Raw genomic sequence first — 17,834 nt, forward strand, 5'->3', positions numbered from 1 at the left:
ACTCTGTTCTAAGACTTTCAGGACAGTTGATTTGACTGAACAAAGGGCACAGTTTCATTGAGGGGAAATGAATGAACTCATAATCAGGGGAGACAAGGCAGATAATAAAGCAGACCTGAGCTGTGTGGTCCAGAAAGTATTAGCAAGTGACTCCTGTAGATAATAAAGCAGACCTGAACTGTGTGGTCCAGAAAGTATTAGCAAGTGACTCCTGTATTTCAATGAGTCTTTTTATTATTTTTTTCATCTTTTTTGTTTATTCATTTGTTTGTTTTTGTTTTTTGGAGACAGGGTTTCTCTGTGTAACAGCTTAGGCTGTCCTGGAACTTGCTTTGTAGGCCAGGCTGGCCTTGAGCTCAGATCCTCCTGCCTCTGCCTCTTGAGTGCTGTGATTAAAGGCATGCACTACCTCGCCCAGCTAGAGGGTATCAGTACAAGTCTTGAATAAAGTGTTTTGGGGTTCTTGGCTAGAGAGATGGCTCATTGTTTAAGAGCACTTGCTGCACCTACAGATCCAAGGAGGCTACCTAGCAGGGGGGAACCTAGGATGACTGTGGCTTATAAGTTTTGGTTTTACCGAATCACTAGGCAAGCTTTAGTGAAACATTTCACTATTAGTAGAAGAATTTGTACTGTATCAAGCTGATGAAAGAAAATGCTGACCGTACTTTCAGGAGGGGAGGCTAAAATCTTTTTAGAATATGGATTAGCCTATAGAAAAATGTCGGCTGTAAATCAAACAGTGAAGGGAAAGATGAATAGGAATCTCATTTACACAACTTAAGTAAAACATAGCTCTCTGAACAGATGAAGATAGGTTTCTTCTGTATCCCAGAATCTAATCAATATTTATATGTATAATTCAGCTATCATTTGGCCTAAAAGGGCTTATTGGGAAATGTTATCATTTATACTATTTTCTACAGAGAAAATATTTTACTGTTTAAAATAACCCTGGACTTTTAAATTATAACCTGTTTTTATGTTCTGGCTATCTGTGTATTATTTCTCCTGCAGTTGTACATAAAATGTTTTTACATTTAAAAAAAAGGACAAATACTATAGAATTGTATTACATGAAATATATAGAATATACAAATTCATAGAGACAGAAAGCTTAGACGTTATCTCAAGATAGGGAAGAAAGGAATATAGAGCAATGATTACTAAGTACAGAATCTCTGTTTTGTGTGATGGAAAAACCTGATGTAGTATCAGGACATAATATCATGAGTGTAATTAATGGATATCATGAGTGTAATTAAAAAAATAAATTATTTTTTTAAAAAAGTGCACTTGCTGCTCTTGGTCTGAGTACCCAGCACCATGTTGAGTGGTATACAGCTACCCATAACTAGAACTCCATATGATTTTGATGCTTTCTTCTGGCCTCTGTAGGTATCTACATGTACACATACACATAAAAGTTTTAAAATTAAGGATTTTGAGAAGCCCTGAAAAATATTTTTTGAACCTCAGATTCTAGTGGGTCTGATCATGATTTGGTGTATATAGTAAGCACAGGAGCCAGTGAGACCATGAAGAGGGCCACAGAGCTAATTAGAGTAATCTCAAGACTTTTTTTTGAGACTTACTTTATGTATATATGTGAGGGCCTGGATGTGCATGTGAGTAATATGTGCATACCTGGTGCCTGAGGAGGCCAGAAGAGGGTTTGGTCTTGGATTCCCTGGAACTGAAGTTATGGGTAGTTGTGAATTGCCATGTGTGTGATAGGAACTAAATCCAGGTCCTTTGCAAGATCAGTAAGTGTTTTTAACCACTGAGCTATCTCTCACCTAAGACTGTTCTTTTGACGCTAGACTATGACTCACGCACTGTCTTATCCCTCTTTCTCTTTAAGTTTTATCCTTTATTTTTACTTTATGTGTATGGGCATTTGCCTGCATTTATTATGTCTGTGCATTGTGTGTACGAAGTGCCTGCAGAGGCCAGAAGCAGACATTGGATCCGCTGGAGCTGGATTTACAGATGATTGATGATTGTGAGCTGCCATGTGGGTGCTGAGAATAGACTCCAGAAAAGCAGCCAGTGCTCTTAACCATGAGCCGTCTCTCTAGCTCCTGGCCCTAGGCTTTCTTACTCTTAGCTCTGCTTCACCTTGACCTTCAAATTTAACATATCAAATTTGAATTGTGGTAGTATTTGTGAAATGTTATACATTTAAAATTTTCAGATTTGCAGCTAATTTTTGTTGTTTTTGTTTTGTTTTCCAAGACAGGGTTTCTTTGTATCCCTGGCTGTCCTGGAACTAGCTCTGTAGACTAGGCTGGCAGAGAGCCTGCCTCTGCCTCCTTAGTGCTGGGATTAACTGGCAGGTAATTTTTTTTGGTTTTGTTTTGTTTTTTGAGACAAGATTTCTCTGTGTAGTTTTGGTGCCTTCCTGGAACTTGCTCTGTAGACCAGGCTGGCCTCGGAACTCACAGTGATCCACCTGGCTGTGCCTCCCGAGTGCTGGGATTAAAGGCGTGCGCCACCACCGCCCGGCCTATGCTGGCTATTTGTATTGACATTTCAGAAATTGCTTTCTGCTAGTTAATGAGACAGATAGGCAAATGTAGGATTTAAACCTAGTTCATCTCCATTCCCTTTCAGTATGCATCTCCGACTGTGGTAAGGGAATATAAACTTTGCCCTATATTTTTAGGTTGCTTCCTTATGTATTTAACTTGATAGTTTAGGAAAAGTTTGTTTCTTGTCAGTCCTTAAAAGCAAGTTAAAGTCACCAGCCAAAGCCTTGGGTTTGTAAGGAAGGGGTATATGTGTGTGTGTGTGAAACTCTCTAATCATTCTGTCATAGCTTCCACTGCTGGAATTATAATCATGTGTCACTGTACCTATCAAGATATGGGTTTTTTTTTTTGGTTTTGGTGCCTGTCCTGGAACTCACTCTGTAGACCATGCTGGCCTCGAACTCTCAGAGATCCTCCGCTTGTCTCTGCCTCCCGAGTGCTGGGATTAAAGGACTGTGCCACCATACCCGGCTTAAGATATTTTTAAAACAAGTTTTGAGTTAAATAATCAACAAGGTCAGAAAACTAACCCTCTATTATTACTATTATATTGTGCTGAGATTGGACCCAAGGCTTCATATGCTTGGAAATGTTTTGTTACTAAGCTAAACCCCTGTGCATTTATGGGGCTTAGAAGTGTGCTTTCTACTGAAAAGCTGGTATATACTTTTGCTTTGGAGTTTAATATAATTGAAGAAATCTGATTAAATGTATATTGTGTTTATACCTAATACTGGTTTGGTATTTGTTTTCCTCTGGGGGCAAGCATTGATGGTAGGTAAACATATTTATCACATAATTTTGCTAGCTAGATCTGGATGCTGAGAATCTGAGTACACTTTGCCAGGAGATGTAGCCAAGCCTGGCTATGATACTGAGGCATGTAAGTATGATTGTTTTTCATGTCTCCTCAGGCCTTCTACACTAGTGGTAATGTATAAAACCAGAGATATTTTAGCCGGAAAGAGAATGTAGACACAGTTTCATAATCAGGGCTCTTTCCAACCTTTTGATGAATTTCTTTATAGTCTTTTCCTTAGACAGTATAACCATAATTATCACATTAAATGTTTTAAAAGTAAATGGATGAGGATTGTAGATAAATTGGTAGAAGCTTGCCATAAAGACCTGGCTTTAATCCCCAGTAGGGCATAAACTAGGTATGGTCTCATATACCCATAATTTCAGCATTCAGGAGTTGCAGACAGGATGATCGGCTGAATGTCATTCTTGGCTACATAGCATGTTTGAGGCCACCTTGTCTCAAAAAAAACCCCACACCCTGTCTCCAAACAAAACCAAACAACACAAAGGAGAGCAAGTAATTAAAAGTTACATCAAGCCAGGCAGTGGTGGCGCACGCCTTTAATCCCTGCACTCGGGAGGCAGAGCCAGGCAGATCTCTGTGAGTTCGAGGCCAGCCTGGTCTACAGAGTGAGTTCCAGGAAAGGTGCAAAGCTACACAGAGAAATCCTCACTCAGATGGCTCCAGTGGGGGCAGCAGTGGCAATACACATGATGACTTTGTTATGATTGACTTTAAACCTGCTTTTTCTTTTCTTTTTTTTTCTTAATTTATTTTATTTTTTAAAGGTGAGATTACTTGTTTGGTAATTTTTTTTTTTTAATGCCGAATGCCGTTTATTGAAGGAGGGAGGAGGTCTTGAATACAGGCTTACAGCACAATGGGAGAACCCTGGAGGGCAGAAGTTTGCTACAGATGTTGTACAATCTTGCATCTAAGCTGTTAAAGCCCATTATGCGGGATACACAGACAAGGAACTTCCCTTAAGCATTCAGGAGGGTAGAACCCGGCAGGGAATTAGCATAGGGAGGATATCAGGGTCAAGGTCAGCAAGCAAGGCATCAGTTACCCAAAACGAGGGCCAGGGCCCTACAAAACCTGCATTTTCTAAAGATGACATTCTTCCGATGAACTTGGGGACCTTTTACTGTGAATTTCAGAATCCCCCTCAGCTGAGCAGCCTCTCCATAGATATTGGAGCCTAGTCTATGGCGGAAGACTTGGAATCCTTACCAGAGAAACTGGCTGTGCATGAGAAGAATGTCTGAGAATTTGATGCCTTTGTTGAAACCCTGCAGTAAGAGTGTCTCGAGTATCTGCAGCATCCCCTTTCTATGAACCCAACAGAGAACCTCCTACTCCTCAGCAGCTCCCTGCCTTCCTGCTGTTTCTGGCCAGGTGAAAGACATTGTGGTTCCCTATGGGACCTAGAAGTCCCTGCTGTTGGACCTCCTGGAGACTCATGGCAGCAGTCAGGCACAGTGCCAGACTTTGGGAGGACTCTGGCTATAACTGAAGAGCTTCAGCAGGGACCATCCTCAGCTGCTTCACAAAGGATGTCATCCTGTTCCTTCTGCTGCCAGCCTCCTGCCTGGTCTACTACCCTGCAGATGGCCCTGCCTGCTTGTCCTTACCATCAGCTGCCTGACATTCCAGCTGGTGGCTGGGAGACTGGGCAAGGCAGAAAGAGCAAGGAGATCAAGCTGGGCGAAGGAGGGCTCTATGTCACCAGGAAATCCTGGACCACCCCACTCTCCCTCTTCCTTTCCCCCTCCTTTCCCTCCATCTTAACTCATGAGAGTCGAAAGGTTCTTTCCTCCCTCAAAAAAAAAAAAAAAAGTTACATCAGTGATGTTAGAGTTCCATCCCAGGTCACATTTAGTAGTTACCCTTCTAGAACTATTCTCTTCCCCCAAAGTCTCAGCACTGAATTGGATCCATTCCAGCTCACATTGTTGCCCTTTTGAGATACTCTGTAAAGTCTTTCTATGCACAATCTAGTTTAATCCTTTCAACAGCCCTATAAGATACTATCTTATTTTCTGTTGCTGTGAAGAGACACTGTGACCAAGACATCTTATAAAAGTAAACATTTATTGGGGCTCATAGTTCCATAGGGTTAGGATCCATGATCATCTTGTCAAGGAGCACAGCAGTAACAGCCAGGCAGTTATGGCCCTGGAGCTCTAGTTAAGAGTTTACATTCTGATTCAGGTTGGAGGCAGAGAGCTCACTGGGAATGGCTTGGGCTTTGGAAACCTCAAAGCCCACCCTTAGTGACATACCTCCTAATGCTTCCCAAACAGTTCAACTGGGAACCAATTATTCAAATATATGATCTGTGGGGATTATTCTAGTTCAAACCGCCACAGATAGTTTATGCCATCTTATAGCAAGGTTAGAGTTAAATCTTGTATCCTATGGGTGTGGAGTCAAAGAGAGATGTCTCCAAAGAAAAGCAAGTTGTTAACAGAATGAGGGAATGGTTACTAGACAAGTAAAGGGAACAGAATTCCCTTTAAACCAGTGGTCTTCAACCTGTGGGTCACGACCCTTTTGACAAACCTCTATCTTCAAAAATATTTACCTTAAGATTCATAACAGTTGGCTGGGCATGGTGGTACAGGTCTTTAATTTCAGTACTCTCTGTGAGTTCAAGGCCAGCCTGGTCTGAAGAGCAAGTTCCAGGACAGCTAGGGCTGTTACAAAGAGAAACCCTGTCTCAAAAAAACAAAACAAAGAAACAAACAAAAAATAGTAGCAAAATTGTAGTTATGAAGTAGCAACAAAAATGACATTATAGTTGGGGGTGACTGTAGAGTCTTTCTCTGTCCCCACCAGCCAGCTCTCAAATAATTACACAGAGAGTTCTTATTAATTATGAAAGTTAATTAATGAAAAAAATTAATCAGTCTTAGGCTTGTTTCTAACTAGCAATTATAACTTAAATTAACCTATTTCTGTTTATCTACCTGCTGCCATGTGGCTCGTGTCTTTTACGTCTCCTGCATGTCCTGCTTCCTTGGTATCTGACTGGAGACTCTCATTTTTTTTTTTTTTTATAAAGAGATTATCTGCATTTTTTTTCTTTTAAGATTTATTTATTTGTTATGTATACAGTATTCTGTCTGCATGTATGCCTGCAGGCCAGAAGAGGGCACCAGGTCTCGTTATAGATGGTTGTGAGCCACCATGTGGGTGCTGGGAATTGAACTCAGGACCTTTGCAAGAGCAGCCAGTGCTCTTAACCTCTGAGCCATCTCTCCAGCCCGACTCCCCGTTTTTTCTTCCCAGAACTTTCTGTCAGGAAATCCCGCCTGTACCTTCCTAGCTATTGTCTGTTTAGCTTTTTAGTAAACCAATCACAGTGACATACTTTACACAGTGTAATCAGTTATCTCACAACAGGTCGCCACAACATGAACTGTACTAAATGGTTGCAGGTTGAGAACTACTGCTTTAATCCATTTTTCTTAGTATTTGCAGTTTTGGGGTCATTCTGTCTTTGTGGAATTCAGAATGTTAGTTACTTTTAGAGGATGTATTAAGCTTTATCCTTTCTTGATACCCGTGATGCAGTCTTTTACCTAATGAAAAATCTGAAGCCTTGACTTGGGATAGCTTGCCTTGCCAGGTCATACAACTAAAATGGCTTTTTCATTATACCTCTCTGTCTTTCTGCACTTTCATTCTATTTTCAGGGCAGTATAGATTAAGCAAATGTCTATGCATAGTCTTCTGGTATGTTTAATATTCAACCTGTATATAGAAATAGTTATTTCTGGCCGGGTAGTAGTGGTGCATACCTTTAATTGCTGCAGAGGCAGGTGGATCTTTGTGAGCTCCAAGACAGCCAGGGAAACTTCAAGAAAGAGAGAGAGAGAGAGAGAGAGAGAGAGAGAGAGGAGAGAGAGAGAAGAGAAGAGAAGGAAAGGAAGAAAGAAAGAAAGAAAGAAAGAAAGAAAGAAAGAAAGAAAGAAAGAAAGAAAGAAAGAAAAAAGAAATAAATGGCTATTTCTTTATTGCTACTGCTATGGTCTGAATGTTGGTTTTCCTCCAATGTTATGTTGAAATCCTACCCCCAAGGTGAGATACATATCTATACATATAGTTTTTTCTTTAGGATGAGTAGAAGCTAATAAGGAGAAAGGTAGTCAACTGTAGGAAAAAATAACTTTCATCAAGTGTGTACAGAGAACTTACTGTGTTTGACAATACATTTAATTTTTCTCTACAGGGTGCACACAACAAGCAGACAAACACAGCACATGTTTTATGGGTATGAAATGTCCTTTGTGATGTTTATTCCATCACTTATTTTGTTTGCTCTGGGGATTGAATCCAGGGTTTTGTGCTTGCTAAGCATACTGTCTTATGAGCAAGCATAGCTTAAGCATACTTAATACTGGAAGAATTGGTTTCGTGTGTGTGTGTGTGTGTGTGTGTGTGTGTGTGTGTGTGCGCGCGTGTAGGTAAAGACTTTTGAAGGTTTTGTTTTGTTTGGAGACTGGGTCTCATGTATCCCAGGTTGACCTTGTACTTGCTATATTGTCAAGGATAACCTTGAACATTTGAGTCTCCTGTGTCTACCTATTGAGTGCTGGGATTGTAGGCTTGTACCAGTGTTCCCAGTTTATACATTGCCACAAATCAAATGGAGAACATCATGTATGCCAAGCAAGCATTCTAACAACTGAGCTATATCCCCAGCTTAATCTGTGATAATCTTCAGTAAATTCACCCTGTATATTTGTTGTAAATTCCTGTTTTGTTTATTTTATTTTCTTTTGGGACATAATTGATACCATTAAAAAAAAAGTATTAAATGGATTTTTTTTGTTTTTGTTTTTTAGAGACAGGGTTTCTCTGTTTAGCTTTGGTACCTGTCCTGGAACTTGCTTTGTAGACCAGGCTGGCCTGGAACTCACAGAGATCCACCTGCCTTTGCCTCCCCAGAGTGCTGGGATTAAAGGCCTGCGCCACCACCAGGCTTTTGGCATTCTTATACTGTGCTGTTGTTTATTGAGCCCCTACTGTGTGCTATGGAATGTGCTAAACTCTTACTCCTGTTACAACTCTGGTACATGCTCTTATCTCCATTTCTATATTAAGGTGATGAAATGGAATCCCAGAGAGGGGGTCTGTACGATAGGTAATTGTATGAACTAGGATTTAAACCCAAACTAATTTTTGAATCTAATTTTGGATGTGGGAGTGTTACTGGAAATTGAACCCAGTATTTTGCTCATTCTAGGCAAGAACTGAGTCACATACCCTAGCCTGAAGTCTAAATCCTCCCATATTATGATAGTTGATTTTTAATATTTAGAGTCAGCTTGGAGTAATTAAAAAATAATAATGTTTTCCCTATTATTTTCTCTCTAGGTTTCTGTCAGGATGAATTGGCAGAACTTGATCCAGGCACTAGTAAGTTCTAAATGTTACCCAGTGTTTGTTGGTAAGAAAAGGGTGTGACTGTGCACTTACAAGTATTTAACTCAAGGTATCTTTTTTTTTTTTTTTTCATTTTACTTGTTTATTGTGTGTGCATGTTTGGGGGTACACATGCAGAGGCCAGAGATCAATCTTGGGTGTTCTTCAGCTGACTTCTAGACTTTTCTTTCTTCAAAAATTTATGTATGTATGTATGTATGTATGTATGTTTGTATGTATGTATGTATATGAGTGTGCTATCTGCATGTACAACTTTATGCCAGAAGAGGGCATCAGATCCCACTAGAGATGGTTGTGATCCACCATGTGGGTGCTGGGAATTGATCTCAACCTCTGGAAGATCAGCCAGTGCTCAACTCAAGGTATCTTTGATGTTCTTATTTGAATGGCCCTCAGATTGTATCTCCTCTTAACAATTATAAGAATGATACTCTGTCTTGTGACATTTTCTTTTTCATTTGCTAGTACTGTTTGGTGGCCAGAGCTATCCATTTAATAGAAAGTTGTTTGCTGAAAATTTTGTTTAAAATAGACCCCCTTGCTCAGTTCTCCATCTTCCACTGAAACCAACAGCAAACAGTGTTGGATTTTTGTATATAAGCAACTATATATTAAAAACTACCCACCTACCCTCCCTTCCCGCTGTGGGTCGATCCTTCTGTACACTGTGAAGATTTGTCGCTGTAATTGGTTTAATAAGCTGTTTGGCCAATAGACAGGCAGGATAAGGTTAGGCGGAAAAAACCAAACTAAGGAGGTAAGAAGGGTGGAGTCAGAGGGTCACTAGCCAGATGCAGAGGAAACAAGAAGAGAATGTCATACTGAGAAAAGGTACCAAGGCATATGGCTAAAGGTAGATAAGAATTATGGATTAATTTAAGTGTAAGAGCTAGTTAGTAATAAGTCTGAGCTACCAGCAGAACATTTACAATTAATATAAGCCTCTGAGTGATTATGTGGAAGTGGCTGCAGGATGGGGCAGGACAAAAACTTCCACTTACCCCTCCCTCCCTCCTTCCTTCCCTCCCTCCCCCCCTTTCCCCCTTCCTCCCTCCTTCCCTTTTTCTGAGACAAGGTCTATGTAAATGGCTGGCCTTGAACTCACAGAGATCCACTTTCCTATGCCTCCTGGGTGCTCGGACTAAAGCCATATGCCAGTATACCAAGCAAAAACATTTAAAGTATTAGTTTTAATAATTTATTCAAAGAAGTTACATTACTTACTTTTCTCATTGCTGTAACAAAAGAAACTAACTGAGGGATGTGTTTATTTTTGCTCAGTTTTAGGGTAGAAGAGATATGGTTGCTGGGGCAGATCTAGTTTTGCGGCAGGAATGTGAGGCAGTCATATTTATGTCTGCATTCAGGAAGGAGATGAGACATGAATGCTGGTGCTCAGTGCTCTTTGTGCATTTATTGAGTTTGGGCCACCAGCCCATGGGATGGTGTTGCCCACATTAAGGGTTAGTTTACTCTTTCAGTTAAAGCCTTCAGGAAATGTCCTCTTAGACATGGCCAGAGGTTTGTCACTTAAGTGATTCTAAATCCTTCAAGTTGGCAGTGAAGGTCAACTATCACAGTCAAGGTCAAGTATCACAGAGGGAGGCCAGCTTGTTTCCTCTCCTCCCTCTCCTTCCCTCCTCCTCTCCCTACCTCTTTTCCCTCCCTTTCTCTCTTCCCCTCCCTCCTTTCCTCCTTTCTCCTTCTTTTCCTCTTCCCTCCCTCTCCTCTCTTCCCTTTCTCCTTCCCTCCCATTCTCTCCCTCCTTCCTTCCTCTTCATTTTTCTCCCTCCTTCCTGTCCTTTCCCTTTCCTCCCTCGCTCCCTCCTTCCTTCCTTCCTCCCTCCCCTCCCTTCATCCTGTGTATATGTATGCATATGTTTGTACAGGTGTGAACTTGCACCCACACACTTACACTTATGGCTGTGCATGAACTTGGATGCTAGTTGGGTGTTTTTCTCTATTTGCTACTCACATTATCATCATCATCATTACTTTTTTTTCCCACAAACTTTTGAGGTCCAGCCTCTTTAGTTTCCTTCCCAGGGGCCCAGAAGAGACACTACTAATGGTGGGGTATTCAGCGGGAAAAGAATCTAAGTACATCAAGCTCTTTTCTCTGTCTACTTTATTCCTCTGGGATAAAATCCTGTCTACACAGCTTTAGTTCTTTTCTCATGCCTAGCTCCTTTCTTGCCTTATTTCTCTCTACATTTATCTGCTGTTCCCTCTAAGTTCTATCTTAATTCTCTCATCTTAGTTCTGTTTCATGTTGGTCTTTCTCATCTCGTTCTTAGCCATCTGACTTTTCCTCATCTTCCATTTCATTCTAGTTCTCCAGTCAAAATCCTCTCTAAGGCTCTGAGGTTTACAATTATATACCCATGCAATAGCTGTGCTCTAGCTAAAGCAAGGTGACCAGGCTTGAATTCTTACAGGGGTCATAGAGGCAGACAAGAGTTTTCCTCAGGCACTGACCATCAGGCTTTCTTTTATAACCCAAAAGGAGAGTGGTGAAGGAGGAGGTCAACTAAGAGCTAAAATTGGTTAATATATCAGAAAAAGGGAATTTATGTGCACAAACTACATTCCTAGAGGTGGTTAGTTAAATGTTAGGAGTCTATAATGTTAGTATAAATACTACTAAGGCTGTATAAGAAAGGAGGGTCTGAGCTTAATTTACCTTAATTAAGGAGATCGTTTGGCCTTGGATGCTTGATAAGTATTTCAGATAGAATACACGTTTATGAGTTCTTGGAAGCACACATAGCATACAAGAAAATCATTGCAGGAATTGGCTAATATATATACAAAAGCTAAAATATCACCAAGACTTTTTTTTTTTTCCAGGTCCAACCAGATATGTATTTTATGATTTTTTTTTTTAATGCCGAATGCTGTTTATTGAAGGAGGGAAGAGATCTTAAACACAGGCTTACAGCACAATGGGAGAACCCCACAATCTTGCATCTAAGCTGTTAAAGCCCATTATGCAGGATACACAGACAAGGAACTTCCCTTAAGCATTCAGGAGGGTGGAACCCGGCAGGGAATTAGCATAGGGAGGATATCAAGGTCAAGGTCAGCAAGCAAGGCAACAGTTACCCAAAACAGGGGCCAGGTCCCTACAGGTCCCCCTTTTACTAAAAAATGAGCTTCTGACTTAGGTTGCGTGGGACGTCAGCAGGTCACAGGTCACCTTACCCGTCACGGAGACACCTGCTCAGGCCACACAGGCACTCTAGGTTGGTGAGCGCCCCCCAGGCATTACCCGACTCTGAATACTCATTATCATACAGGCTCAATCATGTGTGAGTTTCAGAGTTAACTGCTGCCAAATATCTCAAAGTGGCACTGGGCTTTCAATCTGTGTGTTCAACACAGAAAAGACCAACAGAGGTCCTGTCCCATCCATAGCCAGTAGGCTAAAGGCAACTGAGCCATTCTCTTCCTTAACAAGCCTTACTGCAAATTGGAGTCCTTGTAAGATGGTATCCCAAAAGCAAATCATCACCAAGACTTCTTAAGCCATGGTTTGACCTTCAAGAAAGTCCTTGACTGGGCTAGAGAGATGGCTCAGAGGTTAAAAACACTGGCTGCTCTTCCAGAGGTCCTGAGTTCAGTTCCCAGCAACCACATGGTGGCTCACAACCATCTATAACGAGATCTGGTGCTCTCTTCTGGCCTCCAGTGATAAATGCAGACATAACACTGTATCCATGATAAAATAAATCTTTAAAAAAAAAAAAAAAAGAAAGTCCTTGACCTTTCCAAGTACTAGTTTTTGTGATAGTAGCTGGATTATATTACATTTTCCTGTGGTTTGCAGCAGTTATTATTGTTATTATTATTAAGACAGGATTTCTCACTGATCCTAAAGCAAGCTCTAGAGATCCATCTGTCTCCCATTTCCCCAGTATTGGGGTCATGGGCACACACCACACCACCATGCTTGACTTTTACAAGGGTGTTAGGGAGTTAACTCAGTATGCTGTGCAACAAGCACTTTACCTGTTGAACCCTCTCCCAATACCCTCACTTTTTGATATTTTCTTTTTCTTTGAGACAGGGTGTTATAGTTCAGGCTAGCTCAAATTCAGTATGTAGGTGGTGATGACTATGAGTTCCTGATTCTCTTGCCTGTGCCTCCTGGGTGCTGGAATTACAAATGCATGCCACATAAATGCCCAGTTTTAGGTTTATGTTTTGTTAGAAATGTATAATTAATAATCTTTGTGCCAGTTTAATTTGTAAATCATTTGCATGTATATTATTAAGATTAGGGTATGAGAGTGACCATTTCAAGGTCTAGTTAAATGATGTTTTTCAAAACTCTGTAAGTCTTAATCATAGTCATTTAAATTTTGTGCTCCCAAACTGTGGCATGAAATATTCTGGTCATGGTTATAGTTGTTAGAGAAATAAAACATGAGTGTGTCTACTGTGTGTTGACTTTATTTTGCTATAATGCTAAAAGGTCAAATGGTAATTTAGATTTAACATTTATGAGATGGTCTAGAGTTACCTCCTGGTTCTAGGACTTTTAAAGGCCACGGGGCTAACTAACCAGTATGTTATTAGGTAAGTGATGAAGCTTATCTTTTACCCACTAGCTAATATCATCCCTGAGAATATGAGTTCCTGATTCTCTTGCCTGTGCCTCCTGGGTGCTGGAATTACAAATGCATGCCACATAAATGCCCAGTTTTAGGTTTATGTCCCAAATTTGCTACCTACAACCACTACCAAGCACAACTGGAATCAGCTACAAAGGTGGGCCTGTCACAATAAAATAGGAACAGACTTTTTCCCACTAGAAATTTGTAGTGGGAAGACATTGGATCTCTAAATCCCAAAGATACAATAAAGAGACAGCTCTATTATTCTCAATCTAATGTGTAATGATACTAAAATGAAAGATATTATTTCTTCTAGTCAGAACCCACAGAAACTGCAGTATCAGACCCCATCTTTAAAAACAAAACAAAAACATTATAATCAAATACAACTTGCACAGCCCATCTCAGTCTCACAACATCCTATTTTATATTTATATATATCCTTCTCATATATTTTTCCCCTATACTTTAAAATAAGTATTCATATGTTCAACTATTGCTTTATTGTCAAGTAAAATAAGTCCATGATATTTATCAAATGCCAGGGAATTAGATTTGCCTTTAAAAAAACATTAATTGTATATATTGGAGGATGTGCATGCCACAATGTGAATGTAGATAGCAGAGGACATCTTGTGGAAGTTAAATTAATTGTCTCCTTCTACCATGTGTATTCTAGGTATCAAACTTAGGTTTGGCAGCTCAGCAGTCCTAGATATGGCTCTTTGAACACAAAATTCAGAACCAGTTTTATATTATGACCATAGACTATATATTAGTACAGTAGCTGAAGGTCAGTACACTATTTCGTCTCTGTTATTCTCCTATGATTAGCCTTAGGAAGAAGAAAAGGTAAATTCAGTTATTTTCTTGAGTCATGGTCCCATCATAGAAGCATTTTTCAGTACTATGAAAATACTGAGATATTTTGCAAGAATTTTTTTTGTGTGTGTGTGTGTATGTGTGACTTATAGAAAGCACACAAGTAACCGGGCAGTGGTGGCGCACGCCTTTAATCCCAGCACTCGGGAGGCAGATCCAGGTGGATCTCTGCGAGATCCAGGACAGGCACCAAAACTACACAGAGAAACCCTGTCTCGAAAAACCAAAAACCACCCCCCCCCAAAAAAAAACCAAAAAATCCAAAAAGAAGGCACACAAGTAGTAATTTTTTTTCCCCCAGAGCTGAGGATCGAACCCAGGCCTTGCACTTGCTAGGCAAGCGCTCTACCACTGAGCTAAATCCCCAACCCCCACAAGTAGTAATTTAAAGCTAAGTGAAACACTGTGTTTTTCTTTGTTCTAGACCCAATTCTTAGCCTCAGATTGCACAAATGATTATAGTTCTTGCCTTCATATATTAGCAATATACTGGAAATATTTGGAAAGATAGTTTTCAAACTTTGAACTTAGCAGGTAGCATCCAATTCTGTAGTCTTCTTTATATAATTACATGCCATTTATTGAGAAAAGCCTTAAAGATTGTTACTCAGTTATTCGACTTTGTGGACTAAGTAATCCTACTTCCTTTACATATTTGCATGGTCTCCCTTACTGAATATGGTAGTTTATAGATTTCTCCATTCTGTGAGAGTACACATGATTTTATATATAATGTGATTAAATCGCTTGCAATCCATGGAATCAGCTTAATGATCAAAGGAGTTTATTTGGGGGTTATCTCCCAACCATGGAGATTTATCTTAGGGTCTGGGAAAGCTGAGCTATGTCCCACACTGATCTACATAGTCCAAGATCTCAGTATCCAAACCACGAGGTAGGCAAGAGAGAGCTGCGCAACTGCATCCCAGGTCTTAAGGGAGGACATGTACCTCAAGGTCATAGGCAGGTGTAACAGTTACTAGGGGCGGTGCTTCAGGGCTTGGCTCAAACAGGCATCCACTATATATAACTATAGAATGGGAGTCACCAAAAATGACTTTTCTTTTAAAAGTACTTTAAAAAGTACTTTGTGTGTGGGTAGTATTCTCAGTTCCTACATCATTTTTGTGAAGCTAGTACTATACTTTTGTTCTCTGTCTTTGAAGAAACATGTAAGAATCTATTATAATAATAATAATGGGTTGACAGAAGTATGAGTTATGCTCTCAGTCTGTATGAGTGTTGGAGTTTATGCACATACTTAACTCTGTCAAATAGGATGTTGTAAGACTGAGATGGGCTGTGCAAGTTGTATTTGATTATAATGTTTTTGTTTTGTTTTTAAAGATGGGGTCCGATACTGCAGTTTCTGTGGGTTCTGACTAGAAGAAATAATATCTTTCATTTTAGTATCATTACACATTAGATTGAGAATAATAGAGCTGTCTCTTTATTGTATCTTTGGGATTTAGAGATCCAATGTCTTCCCACTACAAATTTCTAGTGGGAAAAAGTCTGTTCCTATTTTATTGTGACAGGCCCACCTTTGTAGCTGATTCCAGTTGTGCTTGGTAGTGGTTGTAGGTAGCAGATTTGGGACAACAGGTGAAATGTGTTGGAACTAGTTAGGGGAATATTTACTTTATCTACCAGGTGTTCTTTTAGTTATGTTTTCTGTGGTAGAGCAAATGGGCAGCCATGCCTCAAATATGAGCTGCTGTTCCCATTCTGACACCTTCCTATACGTCCTGGGCTTCCTAGAGTCCAATGTTATGGCCCAAGTTCAGGCTAAGTTCATATCTACAAGAAGTGTCCTTGGGGTTGGGGATTTAACTCAGTGGTAGAGCGCTTGCCTAGCAAGCACAAGGCCCTGGGTTCGGGCCTCAGCTCTGGAAAAAAAAAAAAAAAGTGCCCTGTACTATGTGCCTGGGTACAAGGGCAGTCAGAGGTCAAGAGAAGCTCAAAACAGCATAACATTTCTGTGCTGTTTGCAGATGACCTTAGTGTGCCTTGCTCCCTGAGTTTTCCCTCAGCTACCACATTTACCATGTAGTTGTAAAACTCAAAACAAGGGCTGACTTGATGCAAGGGAAATTAGAAAGTAGAAGTCATTGTTGCCTGAAATAGGAGAAATAAGTGATTTATGTTTCAGGGATAGTTAAGCTATAAAACAGTAAAGGGACCCGTGATTTCAAGACAGCGCTTGCTCTGATTTCTGTCCTACAGACAAGAGGCTCCCAGTAAATGCTGTCAGCTTTCTAGGATAAATTATTAATTCCTTTCATGCCTCTCTGGGATTGTAAATACCCCATAATACAGGGAAACAATTGGTACTGTTCAGTTATTGGGCAGATAAAGGGTCAGAGGGTAAATGGTTGGATTAGCAACAGCTGCTCTTTCTCCAGAGTCCATCTTTTGTCTTTTATCTGCTTTACCAATGATGTTTCTGAAATTTTTTTGAATATAAAAACAGGTTATAATTTAACAGTCCAGGGCTAAACAGTAAAATATTTTCTCTGTAGAAAATAGTATAAATTATAATCTTTCCCAGTAAACCCTTTTAAGCCAAATGATAGCTGAATTATATATACATATAAATATTGATTAGATTCTGGGATACAGAAGAAACCTGTCTTCATCTGTTAAGAGAGCTATGTTTTACTTAAGTAGTGTAAGTGAGATTCCTGTTCATCTTCCCTTTCACTGTTTGATTTATGGTAGACATTTTTCTATATAATCCATATTCTAAAAAGATTTTAGCCTCCCCTCCTGAAAGTACAGCCAGCATTTTCTTTCATCAGCTTGTACAGTACAAATTCTTTTTTTTTTTTTTTTGGAGCTGAGAACCGAACCTTGGGCCTTGCGCTTGCTAGGCAACCACTTTACCACTGAGCTAAATCTCCAACCCCCAAATTCTTATCCTAATGAATTTTTGGCCTATATGAAGTCTGTTCCTCTTCTTGTCCTGTGATCCTAAAATAATCATAGAGAAAACATCAACAAAAATTGAAAATACTTTCATTCAGTTTCCAAAGTTAAAGTTGAAGATTTTTTTTTTTGTACATGCTTATTTTGTGTGTGATGTCCAAAAGATACTATACTAGCCAAAGGAAAGAAGCCACCTGCAGTTAGATAGATTAGAAACTTTTTTTTTTTTTTTTACTTGCAAACTGTATGGCCTATGGCAGGCCTCTTGCTAGCTAGCTCTTTTTTGTTTGTTTGTTTGTTTGTTTGTTTGTTTGTTTATTCTATTATCAGCTTGATACAGTACAAATTCTTATCCTAATAGTGAAATGTTTCACTGAGGCTTGCCTAGTGATTGAGTAAAACCAAAACTTATAAGCCACAGTCATCCTAGGGTCCCCCCTGCTATTTAGCCTCCCTGGTTCTGTGGGTTGCAGTCTGATTGTTCTTTGATTTATATCTAGTATCCACTTATGAGTGAGTACATACCATGTTTGTCCTTCTGGGTTTGGGTTATCTCACTCAGGATGATATTTTCTAGTTCCATCCATTTGCCTGCAAATTTCATGCTGTCAT

The 17,834-nt window shown here is 39.9% G+C and overlaps 1 protein-coding gene across 4 annotated transcripts in view; it reads left to right on the top strand.

Annotated features, from left to right (window-relative positions):
• LOC128100403 (nuclear receptor subfamily 6 group A member 1) overlaps positions 1 to 17,834 on the top strand; it is a 257,953-nt gene that overhangs the window by 35,274 nt on the left and 204,845 nt on the right. For 3 of the 4 annotated variants that reach the window (XM_052722534.1, XM_052722532.1, XM_052722531.1), the window contains exon 2: positions 8,725 to 8,766. The exons of the other annotated variant lie outside the window; for it this stretch is intronic. In XM_052722534.1, coding sequence (XP_052578494.1) covers positions 8,725 to 8,766 — 42 coding nt within the window. The remainder of the gene's footprint in view (positions 1 to 8,724; positions 8,767 to 17,834) is intronic. 4 annotated transcript variants of the gene reach the window in all.

The sequence above is a fragment of the Peromyscus californicus genome, unplaced genomic scaffold (assembly GCF_007827085.1).
Source record: "Peromyscus californicus insignis strain IS unplaced genomic scaffold, ASM782708v3 Scaffold_7__1_contigs__length_154581171, whole genome shotgun sequence".
NCBI lineage: Eukaryota > Metazoa > Chordata > Mammalia > Rodentia > Cricetidae > Peromyscus > Peromyscus californicus.